The 21,042-nt window shown below is 36.9% G+C and overlaps 1 protein-coding gene across 1 annotated transcript in view; it reads left to right on the top strand.

Annotated features, from left to right (window-relative positions):
* Positions 1–11,473: 11,473 nt before the first annotated feature.
* Positions 11,474–21,042, top strand: part of SLC26A7 (solute carrier family 26 member 7) — a 134,257-nt gene continuing 124,688 nt past the window's right edge. The window contains exons 1-2 of the mRNA XM_069466237.1: positions 11,474–11,567; positions 11,708–12,017. Of these exons, the coding sequence (XP_069322338.1) occupies positions 11,825–12,017 (193 nt within the window). The 5' untranslated portion in view covers positions 11,474–11,567; positions 11,708–11,824. The remainder of the gene's footprint in view (positions 11,568–11,707; positions 12,018–21,042) is intronic.

Genomic DNA, 21,042 nt, shown 5'->3' with positions numbered 1-21,042 from the left:
GACGTCCAAAACTATTTGAGTAATTACATAATGAAAACCTCCTGGGCAGCAGGAGCGTTTCTTTCACAGAGTTAGTCTGCCAGGTGGAGTTAAGCGAAGGCATGTTGTTAGAGTGCACACATTTTAATGGGGAAAAGTGAGATGAGTTGATGTAATATGTCACATGAAATATTACTTACCATCAATATTGATCATTGATAGAAATTCAGTAAGTTCTGTGCTGAGAAAGCCGGCCACTTTTAGCCAGGTGTTCTTAATTGGTCATTATTGACTTCATAACCACTAGGTGGCACTGTTGCTTCAAGAGTCAGCGTAGGAAGGGCCACTAACCTTGTAAAAGTTACACAGGAAGCACTATTGTTTATGTTTGTTATAAACATGCTGTTTATAGTTTAAATGTGGGCGTCTGATTTACCAGTCTAAAATCAAACTAATACTTATTGTCAATATTATTACAAATAGTCCCGACAATGCAATCTACTATATGCAGTTTATATACGCGTAGGACAAAACAAACGACTGCTGGTAGAAGGGCGCTTTTCCTAATGTCATTCACGACCACACCGATGTCTAGTAGTTATCAACTGCTTACTCTGTGACAGCTTTCGTGCTTTGTGCTTTCAGTCAATTATTTCGTTTAATCTTTCTGTTACCCAAACTTGCTGACGATTACAAAGCCGAGCCGTGGCAGAACTGGAATTCAAACCCTATCTGTCACTGCGGCCCTTTCCTGGACAGATGTGGCCCCGATCACACAACAAGCTAGTGCTCGGTGGCAGAACATGGCCCAGACTCTGTAACGGTATTTCCAGTCCAGTTCACTACACCCATAGACACAGGATGCCCGTTCGAATTTGTGTTTCGGATAAAAGACTTATCATATGTCTCCTGCAAACTGTGAATTTTAGGTAAACAACAAATACATTTATTTTATGTGTATATTCCAAATATTGCATGGGACATACCTATACTAAAAGAAAATATTCCTTGTGTATCTAAAATTCAAATTTAAGTAGGTGTCATGTATTTTTATTTGTTAAATCTGGTAATGCTACCTTCACTATTACTCCAATTAATTTGGGACTGTGTAACAAAAACTTAATTTATTTCTTCTTTATCTCAGACTCTCTCCCTTCTATGCATTTCCCCCTTCATTCCTGTCTGAAAAATAGACACTTCTTTTTTTTTAAAGATGCTCCTGTAATCTGTGGCCTTTATCTTTTTGCTTCTTGCCACTTTCCAACTTGTTCCATCTGGTATCGTCATGCTTGGCCCATTTTCACTCTTTTCTCTCTGCCATGTCTTTTCCTAATCTATAAACATGATTAGGGATTTCTACCTTAAAAACCTTGAGCTTCTTCTGCATTCTATTTAGTTGTCCTCCTTGAATGAGTAGCATCTATTTTCTTATTACTCACTCATTCTTCAACCAACTGCACTCTGGTTTCCGCACCCACCATTGCGATAAACCTCCTCTCCCAAAGGTCACTCAACAACTTTCTAATGGCTAAATTCCATACTTCTCAAAGGCTTCATCTTTCTTTTTTTCCTCTGTCTTTGATGAACTTCCATCTCTAATCCTTTATTTCACTCTCTCAGTATCATTTTCTATGGTTTAATCATCATTTTCTTGTAGTGGATTCCAAGATTCCCATTCTCCATCTCTATTATAATAATAGTATTACCGTATACCTCGTCACATAAAAACATTCCTCTTGACATTCTTTGGTTCCCAAATTTTTCGCTATGTGGGTTTTATTTTTACCATGTTCTTGAATCTATCTATTGAATTTTCAATCTGATTATATGATCAACAATAGAGGATTCTTCAAAAGAATTTAAGATTAGCAGGAAAGACACTGTATTCCATTTTCCCTGTCCCAGTCTACTTAACTGATGGTCATCCCACAGCTGCCAGGAATAAAGGGCATATTCTTGTGGTGAGATTCTTTATTTTTCTGGACTATAGATAAGTTGATATGCTCTCTACCTTCAACTGGTTGCTATTTGAGAGGGCTCATGATAATGGAGGTGGGATGTGAAAATACTTTTTTTATCCTATACCCAAAGTGGATCATCAGGTTCAGAAATTGCTTTATTGATGTGATATAGCCACTTTTGTTACCTTCACTTTTTTGAGCATTATCTGCTCAAGATGTTAATTAGAATGTGGGAAAGATCATATACAGAATCTACCTTATTCCTATTATCAAGAATAAATTCCAGAAGGGCAGTTTAGACCTGGAACTCTTAAGGTCCTTAGTTTTAAAATCTCCTGACATCCCAATTGTATTAAGTATCCTGCAGTATAACTCTCCTTCATGCTTGAGACTTCTTGTGTATGGGTACTCTGTGGAGATGTATCAAAAACATTCTGATTAAAACATTTTCAAAGTAACCCATAAAGCAGTGACTTCACATAGAAACAATAAGCCTGGATGAGATGGCTCCCACCTGTAATTCCAGTACTTTGGGAGGCGGAGGCAAGAGGATTGCTTGACCCCAGGAACTTGAGACCAGCCTGAGCAACATAGTAAGACTCCATCTCTACAATTTTTTTTTTAAATTTTAAAAAATTAGCTGGACATGGTGGTAAGCACCTGTAGTCCTAGCTACTCAGGAGGCTGAGGTGGGAGGATCACTTGAGCCTGAGGGTTGGAGGCTACAGTGAACTGGGATAATGCCACTGCACTCCAGCCTGGGTGACAAAGTGAGACCTTGTCTTTAAAAAACGAACAAAAAAATTCAACTGAAAACTGTTGAAAGACTCAAACATTATTCAAATTATCTTAACAACTAATGAAAGAAATTTATGGGTGCCAAAAATAAGCATTTATCAGTGCCTCTCCCATATGCCAAGCGTTGTCCTTGGTACTCTACTTTATCTAAATCCTTCCCTCAAAGACCTTGAAAAATTGGCACTGAATTTCAGTTTGGTTTGCCAATGTGCTGGTTGGTTGTCTGGCTCCACAGTACAATACTTCAAATATTTCTTGTTTGTTATGCTCCTTTGGACATGAATAAAAACTAATGTTCCTTAAGGGTTGGTGTATCTTCCCTAATATATGTATTTTTTACTACCACTAATATAGTGAATATGGTACAAAATATCACCATAATGTAAACTTTGACATTTCTAGAGTAAATTTCAGTTGTACCACTAATTAATGGGGAGAACGAGAACTCTGAGACTATTCCTTACTTGCTGCTTCTTAAAGTGAAAGAAATGCTTTGTGGAAGGCCTAAAAAATCCCTTAAAATTTTGAATTTTCAACAAACCAAAATGGTTTGTGAACTTGTCTACATCTTCCAATAAATGATAAATCTGTAATTATTCACTATCCTTTTTCCTATTACAGTACATTGACTCCACTGTCTGAATTATACTTAGACACTCAATTTGACTGCTTGAGACAAATAAGCTGGAGCACTGAGACTTTCTGAATATTATTATATGCTTTTTGGGAACAAGACATTAGTGGTAGCCCATATTTGAATTATGCTGTCAGTTGTGGAATGTAAACCAGCAAGTAAAAACAAGCTCAAAAGAAAAGTATATTCCATGTCTTTAAGGTCCCAGGAAAGTCTAAGCATGAATGCTCTAGATTTTTGATGGAAAGTTAATTGATTTAGAAAACTAGACATCGTTAAGTGTTGTAGAGGTCAACACATGACTATTTAGTGAGACCATTCAAAAGATGAGTTTATTAAATATCTGGGCTCATGTAGGATGTTGACCCAGAAAAGCCTCATTGGAGCATGGGAAAAATATTCACCAATAAAAATGACATCATTAGTAATGATTCTTTGACACTTGGACTCTAATAATTCTACTTATAAGGAAATAATTAGAAATCTGGATAAAGACTTATGCCCAAAGATGTTTGCCCCAGTGTTATCTGTGATAATAAAAAAAATGGAAGCAACTCTTTGGGAAATGAATGTGTAAACTATGGTACATCTTTGTGAAGGGATATTATGAAGTCTTTAAAAAATGGTGTTCTCTAAGAGTTTTTGATTATATAGCAAAGGCTTGTGACATAAAGTTCAGTGAAATGAAAAGTTATGTGTATTGTAATGCCTCAACTATGTAAAGAAAAACATTTAATAGGGGAAAAAAAACTAGAACAAACTATGCCCAAATTTAAATCAACAGTGTGATTATGGAACATATTTTTTTCTTTATTAACAATTTTCTATACTTTCCTAAATCTTATATTTTATAATAGTAATTTGATTATTTAATAACCAGAAAAATGAAGAAAAATATTGGCAAAAATAAATAGCTTCTGAATTCTTATCAAAGTATGAATGTTCTGCATTTTGCTCTATTGAATCCTTGACACAAAGAACACAATACCAAGCCATGAAGCTTGAAAGTCAAAGCAATACATGAGTAGGAATTTGAGTTTTAATGCTTGACATTTTAAATCACATACGTGAGAGCAGTTTGGTTATTTTTTAACTTTGTGCACATATTCATATTTCTACGTACCTGATAATTTTCTTTTGACAAAAACATTCTTTGTTACAATTAGGAGCCCTAAAAGTAATTATAAGTCTAGCATCTTAGAATATTGCATAAAAAGCCAAGCTACCGTCTCTCAGAAGTGCAACTTTGTGCATAAAAAGCCAAGAGAACATCTCTCAGAACTGTTATAAAAATTATTTCTACATTGCTTGAGTCGTTTTAGTTGGAGGTGACCTCTAGGTATTATTTCAACTTAAAGAGATTTAATGAGGCTAACACTACAGGATCCAGGCTAGTTTTGAATTTCTCCTAGTTTTGAACATTTCCCCTAAATGTCAACACTACTTTGATAATATTGGGGAAATTTACTTTTTTTTGGACTGATCCCTATGGAACAATAGAAGTTGTATGGAGTATTTTAGCCATTTTTCTTCTGAGTAACACAACAGTTCCAAATAGTATAATCTATTTTTTCTCTGCTATTATCATCCCTTCCACATGGGGACTCTGTATCCAGAAGGGGAGTCTAATGAAGTTTTTAGACAAACTTCAATATCTCTTTTAATAGAAGCACTGTATTGAAAAGTTATAATACATGAATGCTGAAGACATAATACATTTGATTTCAGTAGTTTGACATGAGTTCTTAAGATACCTTTTTAGACAAAATGAAAAAATTCTATTTGACTGACTTTTCTCAAATAATTCCTACTAAATAAATTTCATTCTGAAGTACAGGGACTAGTAGATATGTCTGTTTTTTTGTATTTATTAATGATTTGAATAAAAGGTTATGTAGAATACTTAATCAATTTTGGGGTAATGCTATGGACTGAATTGTGTCCCCCTCCAGATTCATATGTTGAAGCTCTAACCCTCAATGTGATGGAATCTGGAGATGCGGGCTTTGGAAGTAACTAGGGTTAGATAAGGTCATGAGGATGGAGCCATCATGATGGGATTGGTAAGCTAATGAGAAGAGACACCCGAAAGCTTTTTTCCTCTTTTTCTCTCTGCCATGTGAGGACACAGAGAAATGGTGGCCATCTGCGAGCCATTAAGAGAGCCCTCACCAGGAGCTGAATCAAATGACACTTCGATCTGGGACTTCTCAGCCTTCAGAATTGTGAGAAATAAATTCCTGTTGTTTAAGCCACCCAGTTTATGGCATTTTGTTACAACATCCTGAGCCGACTAATACAGGTAACAATGTTTGGAAGAATAGTGAATATATATTGAAGTGAAAAGCATAATTATCAGTATGAATAATAACAGAATAAGATTAAGAAAGATTTTGGCACAATGAATTAATTGACCATATTCAAGGTATCAGATAAGGTTTAAAATCAAATGTTACATTTAGATTTTTATAAAAAACTTCTCCATAAAAATGTATGGAGAATATATCACTTAACAGAGATGGATTTGAGAAAGTTAAAATTTAATCATATGGTACTATTTATACTTTTTAATTCAGAACACAGCTAATATTGTGTTAAATTTTGGTATCACATTTTTAAAAGGCAAATTAGCAAATGTAGTAAGTCATGGAGAAGGTAATCATTATGGTGGACTATTTGAAAGCCATATTATATGATGGATAACTTCCATTTCTAGCTGGTTTTGAGGGACAGGGATTAGATTTACTCTCCTGCCTGAAACAAATAAAAATAACCTGACATGATACATAAAGCAATGGTGTCAAGGTTTTGGACATCAGACAACAGATGATAGTGATCTTGGAGAGATGGGAAATAAATAAAATAAGCTTTATGATTGTCTCAGCTTTTGTTAGGAAAGTTTGCAAGTCATAGTGCAACAGAGTGCGGGGGTAGAGGAGAATCTGTGAGGAGACTGGCGGTCTTCCTACATTGCAGAGAAGGATCTAGGATTCTAGAGAATCCAAAGCAGCTAGATTTCACATGGCAGAGTACCAGAGACAAGAGAGATGCACTCAGCGAACCCCAGAGATCTGCACATGCAGAAGGTAAGTAAAGACCAGCACATGAGAGGAAGGGATGATTAGAAGGAGCAATCCTAGGAACTCACACAGTTTCCATATTTCTGTTCATGTTTTCATTAGCCAGGATAGAACATCTCACAATCCACAGATAACTAAATAGCAAGATGGTAGATTTAAATCCAACCATATCAATAATCACATTAAATATAAATGGTCTAAATAAGGCAGAGATTTTCACATTGAATTTAAAAAGCAAGACCCAGCTATATACTACCTACAAGAAACCTGCTTTGAATATAAAGACACATAGGTTTAAAGTAAAAAGATGAAAAACATATCACATAGTGAATAAAAATATAAGAATATATAAGGAGGCATAATCATAGTCTTCCAACAGACACATATGTCCTTTAGCATGGGTTAATTTTCCTAGAAATAGGGCTACTAAAGCAAGTTAAAGACTCACAATCATGCAGTTCTTGGGGATGAATATCCAGTTCTGTGCTTGGTAAATTCCTTTCTTGGCATCTTCAAGTCTTCTTAAGCCATGATGTGTCACATATTATTTTACTTATTGTTTACCAATTGTAGGTCAGAAATGAGAAAGGGCTTTTACTAATCCTCAATGAACTGCTATTCTTTACTGCTTTCTCTCTTACCTTCCTTTCCTTTCTCTTTCTTCTTTTCTTTCCGCCTCCCATCCTCCTCTTTCTTCTTATCATTCACCCTCTTTCTTTTTTCTTTATCATTTCTTTGAAAATGTCTTATATCATTGTAAAATGTACATTTGAATGTATAAGTGATTCTTTTTCTAGGCATTTTTTTTAAACTTCATTAGAGCTATCTCCTTTTGGCTCCTACAATGGGTTAAAATAAGTCATAGATTATCAAATAATGGCAGAAAGGAAAAAAAAGAAATATATTGGAAAGTTCTACTTAATCCAAAGAAAGCAATGTGAGGCATATTAGTAATCATTGTTGAGAACACAGAATTTTGCTCACTCTGCTGTACTGATGACCTATCATGAGAAAGACAATTACAGTCTTCAGGACTGTAATCGACTGATATATGTGCATCCATATATAACAGTATTTCTAAAATGAATAGCACCATAAAAAGTTGGAAGTTTTGGGGGTGGGGGGATAGCACAAAATTAATTAGACCTGAAGCTGAAAGCCTAATTATATGTTATATGTCATTGGGATTAGGATTGTTATATGTCACTGGGATTAGGATAAAGACTAAAGAGTAGACATCTTAAGTAGCAGATTTGGCTCAATAATTGGGAAAAAAATGTTCTAAAAATTATGATGTCTGAAAATTGGAATAGGTTATTTTTCTAAGCCTGTTAATTTCAGTCATTGGAAGGATTAAGCAGAGGTTGGATTCAAGACTGTGCTAACCTACATGAAACTTTGGGTAAATTAAGAAAAGTTACCCTGTTTGATGGACTTAGCAAAAGTTGCTTCCTCTATGTGGATATATTCCATTCCAGTCATGTGGCTTAATGAGTACAGCATGGCCTTAGTTTCAGCCTTCACTTTCCCCCTCAAGTGGGAGCCTTTTGTAGTGTCCTCTTATTAGAAATGTGGTGGATCAACATTCTGGAGTAGTTATGAGTTTAGAGTTGATGCTCTCCAATGTTTGAGTCTATATTTCCAGGTGTAACCCAGATATAAATCAGTGCTTTAGGTGTCCCAGTCTTCACACAGACCACACTCAAAGAATCATCATGCTGAGATCAAAAGTATTGTGAGAAAAATTTCACTGTTTACTTGTGTCTCTCAAAAACTGTTACATGTGATCCAATTTATAACCTACACATTTCTCAAAAGAATCATTTCTCACTGAAGCCTTTCCCTCACACTTCATCATTGTCTCAGAGGCTCTTACCTGCCACCCTCTAAAATTTTCTCTGAAACCCCAGTTCATGAGGTTTTCTACGCCTCGTTTTTCTCCTTTCTTCCTCCTGCATTTCCCATCTAATTTTTCTTTTCTCCATTCCCTAGATTCTATAATATTAGAAAAAAGAACTTTGTGTTGAACAAAGAACTTTCCTTAGGTTGTGAGAGAACTAGGAGAAGTTGAGTAAGATAAAAATCTCTTCTTGTTTTTCTCCTGGTTTCTCTAGTTCTCATTTTCTTTCCACCTATTTTCCTGATTTTTTAACAGCGTAACCTGGAAACCAAGCTGAGATAGACTAAATGATTTTTTGGGTGACTTCCATAGTAGAAACATTTTTTTGTTAATATTTATTAAGAAAATCCTATGTCTATAGCTCCTTCTATTAGATCCTAAAAAAAGAGGCAAAGCAAATTATGTGAATAATTCTTGCTCAAAAGGAATTTACAATCTCATGAATGAGACTGGATAAAATCACATGAAATAGATTTAAAGGAAGAAAACCAAAAAACAGTGAAAATGATTGCAGCTCTACGCCCGTGAATAGACTGAGAATTACCGAAATGTTGATCACCTATTAGGAGCAGAAGTGTGGAGAAACCAGGGAAAGTTTCATGGAAGAAGTAAATATTGAGTAAATTAAACATTTGCTCAAGATGTAAAGATGTAAAGAGGTAAAGGACCATGCAACCAAGGAAATTGGTATAGAGATAGACTGAAGAGTCAACACAATGTGTGAGTGTGGGTATACTCACCTGCTGGAACAGTCTAGGGAAGATGAGAAGCCTTTGTTCTCAGTGGGAATGCAACTCTCCCTTCTCCCCATATCACTTATTGCATAACTTGGTTGTTATTTATCTTGTTCTGCCTTGAGTTAGTTATACATTTTTCATTTTTTTCATGAAATGGTAAATATAGAGATGATATCTCACCCCTCCCCCTCTTCCTTCTACAGCACTTCACAGAATCTAGCAAATTATGATTGTTCAATAAAAACTTGCTGAATTAAATAGAGTTGATAGGCAACTAGACAGAGTACGGGTAGGGAAATAGAGAAGGGCTGTATTGCTTCTGCTAATGAGTTTAAGTTTGATATTGGAGATCACTGAAGTTCAAACATATCAGTGATGCCATCAAATGAGGTTTTAAGAATTCTTCTGTTGGTCCATGTATGAAGTAGAAGATAATAAATTTATCTTTTTATTGGCATAGGTATTGAGACATCGCATATAGCTGATGTGTAGCACTGAACTTTAAGCTAATCTTAGTCATTGAAACTTTTGAAGAAACACATTCAGCCTTCTTGAATTTTATGGGCTGGTCAAGTTACTACAAGAATCTTGTGTGTGAACAAATTTTCTCATAAAAATTTTGGGGTTTTTTGGTATTGTTGGTTATAAATAGGAGTGATCCAGGCTCTGGAGTGAAAATAGGGCATGTTTTAGATAATATTAATATGTATGTATGTGGAATGGGAAAAAAATCTGAAATTGGAATTCCAGATTTAAGCTTAAAAAAGATTTTTAGGAAAGATTTATTATAAATTTTAGGAATTTTTTGATTGGGGGACTTCAGAACTATTTCATTAAATGAATTTCTCCTCCTTTCTGGTCTTAAAATGTTTTAGAACAATTTCTGGCACTGATGTGATTTAGGCGCTTCTATATAAATTCACCTTCAATTCTGAAAATTTTGTCAATGTGAATTCTTTGTTACTAGGATTTAGCACAAATTTTAAAATGGTTGAAATTACACAAATAATAGCTGTTGACTGGTGATTTAAATATAACATACAAAACAAAGTTAAAGATGACTTTTTGTGAAGGAAAAGCAATATAACATCTCTATTAAGAGGGGATTTACATTTGCCTGGCGAGTCCACATCTCACATGAAAAGGTGGAGTTAAAATGCTACAACTTAGTCTCTAAATGGGGCTCTCTCTATGGGCTCCAACCATGAACTATTGAATAACTTGGAAATTTAATGTGATGGAAACAATTGGAAAACTGCAAAGATGATTCTATTCTGTAGATACAAATAAAGTCTCTGTCTCTATTTTCATTGGATTTAAAAAGAAAGGCAATTTCGCACAGATACAAAGCCAGAGATGTCATCTTTGGAAGATAGAGAGCCACTCTTCACTTTAATTTGAAAACAATGGGTGAAAGTACAGCAAGGGACCTTAGTAGTAGCCAAGGGATCCAAGCACTTTGCTATTCTAAAGGCTTCCAGAAATCAGATCTCTAGTTAGACAAAAGGGCATTAAAAGGGGCGTCAGTAAACTATACACACGGTAATCTTTTCCTTGGTTCCCTAACTTCAGTTAGTATATTGGCTTTTTGGTTTAATTCCAATGGAACAGTTCATAAACGCAGTCTTTTTCTTCTTGGGGCTGAGAGAAACAATCATAAAACAAAAATTTTTGTCTGTTCTATTATAAAATGTAACACCCTTTCTTAAAAAGAGAACACCCACTCCTAAAGTTACGTGAAAAGGGGCAGTACCACAAAAAAGTTAGAGACACTTCAAACAATAGGTCGAGCCATATGTTATTCCTCAAGAAATTTCAATTACCCTAGCATAAGTGTGTAATTACATGACTTAGAGAAACAGAGAAAACTGAATGAATAGTTTCAGAGACAGGGAAGATCTCTAGCCACAAATATTTGTTCATTGTGATACTTATTTTCTTAGCCCATGAGATGAAATTACAGTTTGTTTATGAGAACTAGTTACTCCTTTCCCAGACTGGGCAGTGGGCTATCTGAATATTTCTGTATGAATGAAAACCTCATCTGCCAGGGAATAAAAATGATAAAGTCCTTTAGCAATACCATGTCATGGCTCTGAATTTTGTAGAACTGGCAGTCATCTGATCTGTTGAAAATATAGTGCTTCCAAAGAAGCAAGGCTGCATTCTCTGGATATATTTTGTGTGACCAGCCCCTCTGGCAGTTTTATGATTTTGCATAGCTTGTAGGGAGAGACTGGACTAGCTGGATGCTTCCTGGTTTCATTAGCATAGCCCAGCCCACTTCCAACACACGCCCAGAACTACCTCATTAACCATTGGGATTGCAGCCAAAAACATAAGACTACAGTGAATATAAGGGGAATTACTGGCGAGAGAGAGCTGTAGTCTAACTTCACACTGAACCCATTACTTTTCCAAGATCAGAGAAAATATTACATTAACAGGAACTACTTCTTATTCAGATAAGAATTTAAGGTTTTAATCTATAGTTTTTATCTAAAATAATTAGCTGTACCATGATAAGACATACAGCCCAGCTGCATATATTTAAGTGCTTCTGTTAATCTCTCTCTCTCTCTCTCTCTCTCTCTGTCATTTATTTATTTTCTGGATAGCTTTGACATTGTAAACCACAGACAAATTGGAGCCTGGCATTGCAAGGAGGTGTTCTGCAACGATTTTTTTTTTTTCTTGTTTAAAGAAGTTTACTTCTACAAGAGGAAATCTGGAAAATGACAGGAGCAAAGAGGAAAAAGAAAAGCGTGCTTAGGAGCAAGATGCATACCCCCCGTTGTGAAGACATTAAGCAGTGGTGTAGAAGGCGGCTACCTATTTTGGAATGGGCACCACATTACAATCTGAAAGAAAACTTGCTTCCAGACACTGTGTCTGGGATAATGTTGGCAGTTCAACAGGTGACCCAAGGTAATGTATTGCATTTGATTCTTCTGTATTATGCAGATTAGATGTCACTTTACTTTCTTGAAAGAATATTGTCACCTAGGATCCACAATGTAGCTAAAGAAATGCATATTAACTTTGGGGAAATAACACACTGGATAGCAGTGTATAAGAGTTTTTCTAATTGTGTTTTCTTCCTCTACTTTTTGATAGCTACTAAGCATTGAACCAATTTTTGAATGCTAGTACTTATTTGCAATATTACAATTCATACTGTTTTAGAGCAAAAGATCAGTAATTGTGGGAGAATGAGTTTTTATAACGTGATCTTACTGATAGAGTTTCCTACTTTTATGGAATCAAGCTATAAAATATCTCCTGGCTTGAACACAATCATTTTTTAACTTAATTAGCAGCACACAATTACCTGTTGTAGCTTTGAGAGTTCCTATAAACAAGGAACAAAGCTTTCTTCTGTACATAAAGGAGGCTCTTTGCCAAGATCCTTATTTGCAAGGAGAATCCTGTATGTCCTTAGAGCTTATGTTTTACTGTGTATGCCGATTTACTTTTGTGTCACATTACCTACCACATCTATTTCTCAATAAGAAATTTATACTGGTGAGAAGTCTAATTTTAACTTTCCCAAAGCAGATTCCAAATATTCTGGATTTAGGTAGGTGTTTCTATTGCTGAAAGCTAGTTAACTAGTATGCACGTGTGTGGATTTGTTTTCCTTAAAGGTATATTCATTACACTTTTTGTCATAATTCAGGTAATAATTTTCTACCTGTAGCAAGGAAAGGAATTAATTTCGTAGCCTTGAGAATTTGGAGCAGTTTCCTTGGCATAGACTCTGTAGGTTTATATTTCCTTGTAGTTTCACTGCCTCCCTGGCTTTAACTACTATTCATATTGTTAAATTATAAACACTCTTTTAATTAAATTATTCTGTAGCTGGAACAAACTGGTTTGTATATTTGTGTTTTTAGTATGTATGATTAGGAACATCTGCACTAGTGGCTTTACTTTAAGATCCATAATACTATCATATTTTATGGGATTCCATTTCACTGAATAGTCTACTATTACATTTTTAATGACCATTTTGCCAATAGCAAAGTATAGTAATCTTTCAGAAAAATGCAAAGCAAATAACAGGTTAGGGCATTTTTAGCCTTGTTTTTACTTAATTTTGAATTCAAATTGTAATACTACCATAAACTTTGAAAATTTAGGTGATGAACTCAAAGGGGCTTTTTCACCAGATAGTTCTGGCATATGTTATAAATTTATTTTGTTTTAATTTAATGTAAAATGAATGAGAATTATGTTTTTAGTAATTTTTTTTTTACCTTTGGAAAATATCACGTTAATAAGAAGATTTGGGGATATGATAAAGTTACCTGTGGTACATCATTAGTAATATTGTTTATATGTAGGTCTTTGGTAGTTAATTGTATAGCTTTTATGTGGACATAGATTTTGAGGGGTTTTGTTTTATGAATCATGTATTTCATTGGTTATAGAGAAACACATTGGCCAGCCTCTCCACCCCAGGGCAGATGAGAAACACAAAGCTTACTCAGCCCTTATGTCTTGGGATGTGATGGAACTGGCTGGTGGTTCTCTTGAATGGATAGGGCTGTGCTGCTAAGGAGAACTTCAGAGTTTTTGCTGGCGCCTGAAAAGGCTAGTCCTTCTAAAAGTACCTATTCTTTTAAAAACGGTTCTCTCAAACTTTTTCATACTTATCTACCATGGAGAGCTAAAAAGTGAAATATCGTAAGCTGCCACTTGTTGTAAGGGGCACTGTGCTAAACCCCTTATGTAGTCATCTCCCCCTACCCTAACAAAATCCTGACAGACAGAAGTCTCCTTTCCATTTCCCATATGAGAAAATGGAGGCTTCGAAGAGAAAGGAGTTTCCCCTGGACCTCAGACCTGATAAGTGGTAGAGTCAGGACTTGATTCCAAAGCCAACACTCTTAACATTTTCACTTCATACTCTACACTGCCAAAATAACCAGACTTCTCATAATGCCAATGTTATTAGTAATAGAAGACATTTCTTTGGAAAGGTATGAATATCCTTCCCTTCAAATTACTTTTGCATTTAGGTTTCATCCCTGCAAGTTTTAGACTCAAGGGCGAAGTGACAAGAAAAATAACTAGAGTAGGATACAGAGCAAGGAAGGCATTTAGATATCATCACTTCATATTTGTGTGAATATGATATTGGCAATTATTATCAGCTCCATTTCTTTAGGAACATTAGAAGAAAGAAGGGGTTATTTTTGTTCTTGTATCATAATACAAACAAAAGGAACATATACCTTTGTTAACTCTACTGATTTACCAAACAGCTTTTCACTTACTCAGCATAGTTGAATTACATGAAATTTTCAACTTTAGCTTTTTTGACTTACATTGGTCAATCGTTGACCAAATTGGTCCACGTTTTTTGACCAATGTATGTCAAAAACATGGAAAGTTTATATGATTCAATCTAGTAGTTGTTTTCATTTTTCTCTCTCAAGAAATGCATTTAAAATTAAGAAGGATGATGGAAACTAACATTTGAGTGTTTTCTATATGTCAGATACCAAGAAGACATTTAAATTACTTTATTAAAGTTTTCCTAATTGTTAAATATAGATGCTTTTCTGTTACCAATATACTTGACTCCTCTATAGCATTTTCTGTGTTGATTATATTCTTTCTAAAACTTTCTTTTCTTGGTTTTTAGATACCACTTTTTTGTTTTTCTCCTGCCTCTGGCTTTTTCTTCTTATGTCCCTCTGTAGATTTTTACCTTCTACTCTACCCACTAAGCATCAGTGTCCTGGAGACTCACACTCTGGCCTTCTCTCAAAGTACCATTGGTGATTTCATCCACACAAAATATGCTAATGAAACTTTCTTCTCAACCTGAGATCCCCATATTTAACTATGCAAACCTAGAATGTTCTAAAAGCACTTCAAATGAAACATCCAGCCTTTTAAAACAAATGGAATAAAACCACCATTCTAACCAAAATTATAATAATCAATAATAATAACAGTGATTTTTTTAGGCATGCATATAGCACTACTGTAAGAACATTTGACATATATACAAAACTGAAGCTCCAAGAGGATAAATAACTTGCCTAAAGTCACAGAGCAAATGAGTGGAAAAGGTAGGATTTGAACCCATGTCCTCTGGCTCCAGAGGTGATGTGCTCACCTTTATACCTGATTACCGCCTGTAGGAAGTCTTGGGAGTCATTCTCAACTCTTCCCTCTCTTTTGCCACCCAGCCCACTGGCATACAGTCAGCCACCAGGCTCTGTCATTTCCATCCCATAACTATCTTTCCAACCAGGTAGTCTGGCCTCACAGCCCCTGCTGCTGCCCTGATTCTCTGTCTGAACATTTACAATCATCATGTTGAGAGATTTCATTCTCTGCTTTGTCTCCACCTGTAGGCTATATTCCACACTTCAGCCAGAATAATTACAAAAATCCGAACGTATTGCTTCCCTGTTCAGGATTCTTTGCTGACCCTCTATTTCCTCTAAGATAAAAACCTAATTCTTCAACATATCCTATTAGATCAGTAATCATCTGGGCCTCTTGACACAAAGTTCTACTCAAAGAGATCTCTCCTCTGAGAATCCTTCCCAATCTCCTGGGAAGACTTATGTTTTCTTCCCTCCTACTCCCTTTGTACTTTTTACATATCTCTGTGATAGCCCTTAACACATTGTATTACGATATTTTGGTACAACTCTTTCCACACTGGTCTGTAAGCTCTGGAAACAAAGACAACGTCTTAATCTCTATATTATTACCTCCTTATATATTGCTTGGCATACAAATGTTTGTTGGAAGAATTAAAACATTCTAGAGGCTGGTGATGGTTCTATTGCAGTATGCTGCCGCCCTAGCAAGGAAATTGATTAAATTAATTCCTATGTTTTAGATATAAACATAATAAAGATATTGATAGTAAAAAATACATTAAAAATATGAGTAATTCATTTATTCTGACTTCTTTTACTTTCTTGAAGTTACAAACATGCAGCCTTCCAGACAAATCTGGTAAAAGACGCATTTCCTTTGTCCCAAACAATGTTCATTTTTTCTTTAGCCAACAATAACAAATATGAATAGTTCATATAAAAATCCAGATGCCCTCTTCTCTTGAAAAAGTTAGGGAGACACGGCCATATGGGGCCCAAATTCCCACGTGGCAAAAATTTGCCGGACCTTAACAGAAGCCTGCCTTTTGCACTTTGCCACATGCCCATCACTCACACCTTCACGACCACCCTTCTTGCTAGCATTCCCATTACCTACCTAGTCCTATGGGTGACAAATTTGTCTCCTCTGCCAAGACACTTTCTAACATGTTTTGTTGCAATGCCTTGCTCAGGCTGGTCTCGAACTCCTGAGCTCAAATGATCTGCCCCCCTCAGCCTCCCAGAGTGCTAGGATTACAGGCGTGAGCCACCGCACCCGGCCATCTCCTACTTATTTTTAAAAAAAGTATTCTGCAACGGAGTCCCTAGGCTTTAATCAGACTGCCAAAGGGGTGATTGCCCCTCTCCAAACTAAATAAATATAAGTATAGATGTGTTCATTTCAAAGAAAGATAAAAGAAACTTCAGGTTATATCACCATGTTCAGCTATTTCTTAGAAACCACTTGTAGTTTCGAAAATATCTTAAAAATTTGGGAGCTCTCATTACTAACATCAGGTAAGAGCCTTTAGAGTTAGCATTTGCCACAGTGTTCTTTAACTGCTATCTAGAAGTCCCTCACTACCAAACGTATTTTGTAGGTGAGCAAAAATTTGTAGAGAATGACATTGACTTAAAACATGTCACCAACGTGGTTGGCAAGCCAAGTAGTGTAAGACTCTGGTCTCTATAATTTTTAGTTCACATTCTAGCCTGGATTACCACTTAGGGGAAATAGTTATTTTGTTTCCAACATGAAAACTCAAGCATTGAGACAGGGTGGAGACCTGAAATGCGTGACTTGCCCTATAAGAACCTAATCCACAGAGGAGAAATACGAGAATGTTTTGCCTTGCATTCCAAGGGATCACCTAGAAGTTTTCTTCCCAAACCATGAAAATTTTAAGCTGCCATAGGGTTGCCTGATGTTCAAACCACAACGTTTTGGGCTGCAGACAAAAGATGGATGTTCCTTATAATTATGCAGAATGTGTGGCATTACTGGCACCAGAGCATATGTGTGGAAGCTGAGCTTCACTGCACTCCTGAGGGCAGCTTAGTGACATGTGGAACAATAAGTGGAAATTCCTGAAGCATACTGCGTTGCAAAGATTAAAGGCCTGTCTGGGAATTTTTCTCTGCATGGTCTCAGCCTGGAGGAGACAGACTCCTAGCATTAGTATGTATCTCCAATTCAACCCCCTTAATCACTAGATCTTCCTGCTAGTAATTTTTCTAGCAGGAACAATGGCAGCTAAATATTCCTAAATAAGTCTGAACTATACTTCGCCTGACCTCCATAAAAATATTCAGAGGAGCTGCGACACTTTCCTGGCTTTTCCTTCATTTCCGTTTCCCTGTATCCCACCTCTTCACTATAGCTCCAGGCTTTATTCGGCACTACTGACTTCCTTTTTATTTGTCTTCAGTGTAAAAGAACGATGATTCAGTTACTCAAGGACCCTTTATATTTTTCTGCGCTTAGCATAATGCTCCCTATAACACTTAGAGCTGTCCACATGGAAGAGCCATGACCTTCTTGTTTAGGGTGGTGAAAACATGGCAAGGTTTGCAACAAAAGAGGTTGGCAGTGAGTATGAGGATGAGGTATGTGGCCTATATGGTAGTAGGCTTCTGTTTTTACCAGCTGTTATCCATCACGGCTTCTTTTAGTCACTATACCTCACATTTATTTTAGGGAACAACCCCTCTTCCATTTTTAGTACATATGATTTAAGTGACATCATTCCTGGCACTAGGGATGGTGTCCAGGCTGATTAGTGGACTGAGTTCCCCTCCACCAGGATTCTCAACCTAGGGGGCCCAGTGGAACCACCTGATGTCTTAAAAGAACACTGGTCCCTGAGTCTCATCTCTAACAAGTAAATCAGAATCTCTGGAGGTTGTGCCCGGGCATGGAGGTACTGTCTTTCTTCTTCTCTTCTGCTTTTTGTAGTTGTCACAGATTCCAATGTGCAGCAGTGTTGAGAGCAGGACCTAGATACAATTATTGGTCCACATAAAGTCTTGTGGCTCAAGACTTGATAGCACAATTCCATACACCTGGCCAATGGCTGACTCAGGAATAAGACCTAGCCTCTAGGCTCAAGAGTATGGGTTCACTACACAGGAGGCCAGTCATTTATTATTTTAAAATGGCAATGGCAATATAAATGACCCAAGTAGTCAATCTGGTCCCAGCACATGTGTGGAACCTTTCGGGAAATAACAATTTCCTTTGTGCGGGGACTGATGAAAGCAGGATAATGTGCATCCATAGCTTCCCAGGACCTCCCCAACCTGAAGATGAAGCCAGCCCAGCAAAGGGCATGGCAGAGAGAAACCGAGTCCTTATGACAGCTGCTATACCCTGGCTTTTCACTTGCATGTGCAAATACTTGTTTAAGTTGGGTTTCTTCTAATCACCTTAACGACACATCTGAGTGCTTTACAGTTTGAATGCATTACAGAAACTGTTTTTAATCTTACAAAACCTAGCAAGGTAGGTATTAGTGTACTTTATATTTTCACGAGATGAGGAGATTGAAGCTCCAATCATTTGGTGAATCACCCCCAATTCTAGAACCACTATGATAGGTTCAAACTTAAATCTGCAAAACTCTATTCTTTAGCCCTTTAGCCCTTGTTTCCCCATTTGCTTCCAGCGTGACGGACATAAGCTGGGTGGGACTGGGGCTGACTCTGAGCCTGCCTTCACATCAGCCCCTCAAGCCACCCCTTTGCATGCTGACATGCCACCTGCCTCGATAAAACAAAACCTATGGTGTCCCAACCAGAAGAGAGCTCTGCTGCTGGGAAGCTATACCAAGCGCTATCGCTCTTTCTCTTGCGGTTCTCTCACTGATCCCTGCTAGGTAGAGTCACTTAGGCTGCGAGAGGGAGGGGAGACATGCTGTAATACTGGCCTGAGCCTCACCAGACAATAGATTTTTACCATGTAGCAGAGGTGACACAAGCATAAAATGTTTGAATGAGACTTTACTGAAGGTTAGGGGCAACACAAAGGAAAAGACTAGAGTAAATCCATAACCAGGTTTACTCCGCTTTGCTCAGTTTGATCCCTCACTCCTCAGCTCTGTTCTCTTTCAGGATAGATGCATCTCTAGCCCTAACTACCCCAGCCCAGAGCACCACTGTGGACATTTGCCCTCTCCCATTCTGAGTCCAAGAGAGGTGGGCTTGCTGTGGGCTCCCCTAATCTTTCTAACACGGGGGGTGTCTGCCCCTCCATCAACAGCCATGTTTCATCTTGTCTTAATGCCATTTCTCTAAATAAAAAACACATTGGCCTTTTTTTTGTTTTCCAGTCTTTGTGCCTGACTATCTTTTCTTTTCTCTCTATACAGTTTGTTTTTCATGAACTAATCAATTTCCATGGCTTTGATTGCCATTTGTCTACTGATTAATTGTAGAAATATATATCCAGCCCAATTTTCTCTTTCTAGCTCTACATATAAATATCCAGCTGCCTACTGGAAACCATCTTAATGTCTCCCAGGGACAAATTTCAAAACTGAGTACATCATTTTCCTAACAAAACTAGTCCTGATCCTCTATTCTTCATTATAATACGAGTCACCACCCTACCCCACCGCCCCATCTACTCAGTTGTTCCTGCAAGAAACCTGGGAGGGATGCTTCTCCCACTTTCCCCTTAACAGCCATATTCAATTAGTCAGGGTCTTTAAATTCTTCCTGCTTAACGTCTCTCAAACATATCCGATGTCCATTGTCCTTATGGCGACTTCTTTGGTAATAGCAGATATACCTAATATTCGCTAAATGCTTAAAATGTGCCGTAAACTGTGCTGACGTTCATTGTGTATGATATCAATTAATCTTCAAAATAAAATAAAAATTATAATAGAGTTTCATAACAAAATAAAAAATAATAAAAAATAAGCAATTGATACTGTTTTTGTCTATGTTTTACAGACGAAGGGAAGTCGATTAATTTGCTAAGATAATACAGTTTGTACAAGGTGGAGGGAGTGTTTAAATGCAGGTCTTTCTAACTCCAGAGCTCATGTTTCCACCTTAATGAAGAGCCATCAAAATCCATTCCTTGCCAGTTAGGATGTCTTCTCCTGTACAGTGTTGTGTCCCCTCTACCATCTGTCTCAAACTTCGACAAGAATGAATTTTGAGTTAGATAGTGGAGATCCTTGTTGTTACAATTCCTTTGGCTACACCACTGCAAATAACTTTTTCCCTGTTATTTCACTGTATGTGGCACTCTTGCCTCCCACCATCTCCTTGGCCCCTCTGGCAACAATAGACTGAAGTGGACTAGTGCCTGCACCCTTTATATGGACATGGACTTTCTAATTTGTCAGACTGTTTTTCAAGGCCCTTCGATATCTGGATCTCAATTACCCTTCCAGCCACATCTCTTATATTCCCTTCAGTATCTTACGCTCTGTCTACACTGGACTGCTCTTAGTATTAATGTTACGAAGAGTCATGCTCGTTTTGCCTCAGGACATTTGCACATATTGTTTCCTCTAAAATGAATAATCCTTCTCCTCCCTTGCCCCATTCACCTGATATATCTTTCCATTTTTCATGGCTGGGTTTATCTCAGTAGTTCTCTACCATGGCTGCATATTAGAGTCTCCTGTGGCACCTAAAAAACATACCCATGCCCAATTGCCACCCCAGGGCAATTAAATCAGAATCTCTGGGGAATTTAGGGCACATAATTTTATGTTCTGGGCCTCAGCTTACTCAACTAGTGAAAAAATAAAGTAAATTGAGCAGCCAGGGTTGAGAACTACAGGCTTCCCCTGGATACTTTTATT

This window comes from Eulemur rufifrons, chromosome 3 (assembly GCF_041146395.1).
Source record: "Eulemur rufifrons isolate Redbay chromosome 3, OSU_ERuf_1, whole genome shotgun sequence".
Classification (NCBI taxonomy): Eukaryota; Metazoa; Chordata; class Mammalia; order Primates; family Lemuridae; genus Eulemur; species Eulemur rufifrons.
Note: the sequence above shows the minus strand (reverse complement) of the source record. Positions and strands in the feature narration are given on the sequence as shown.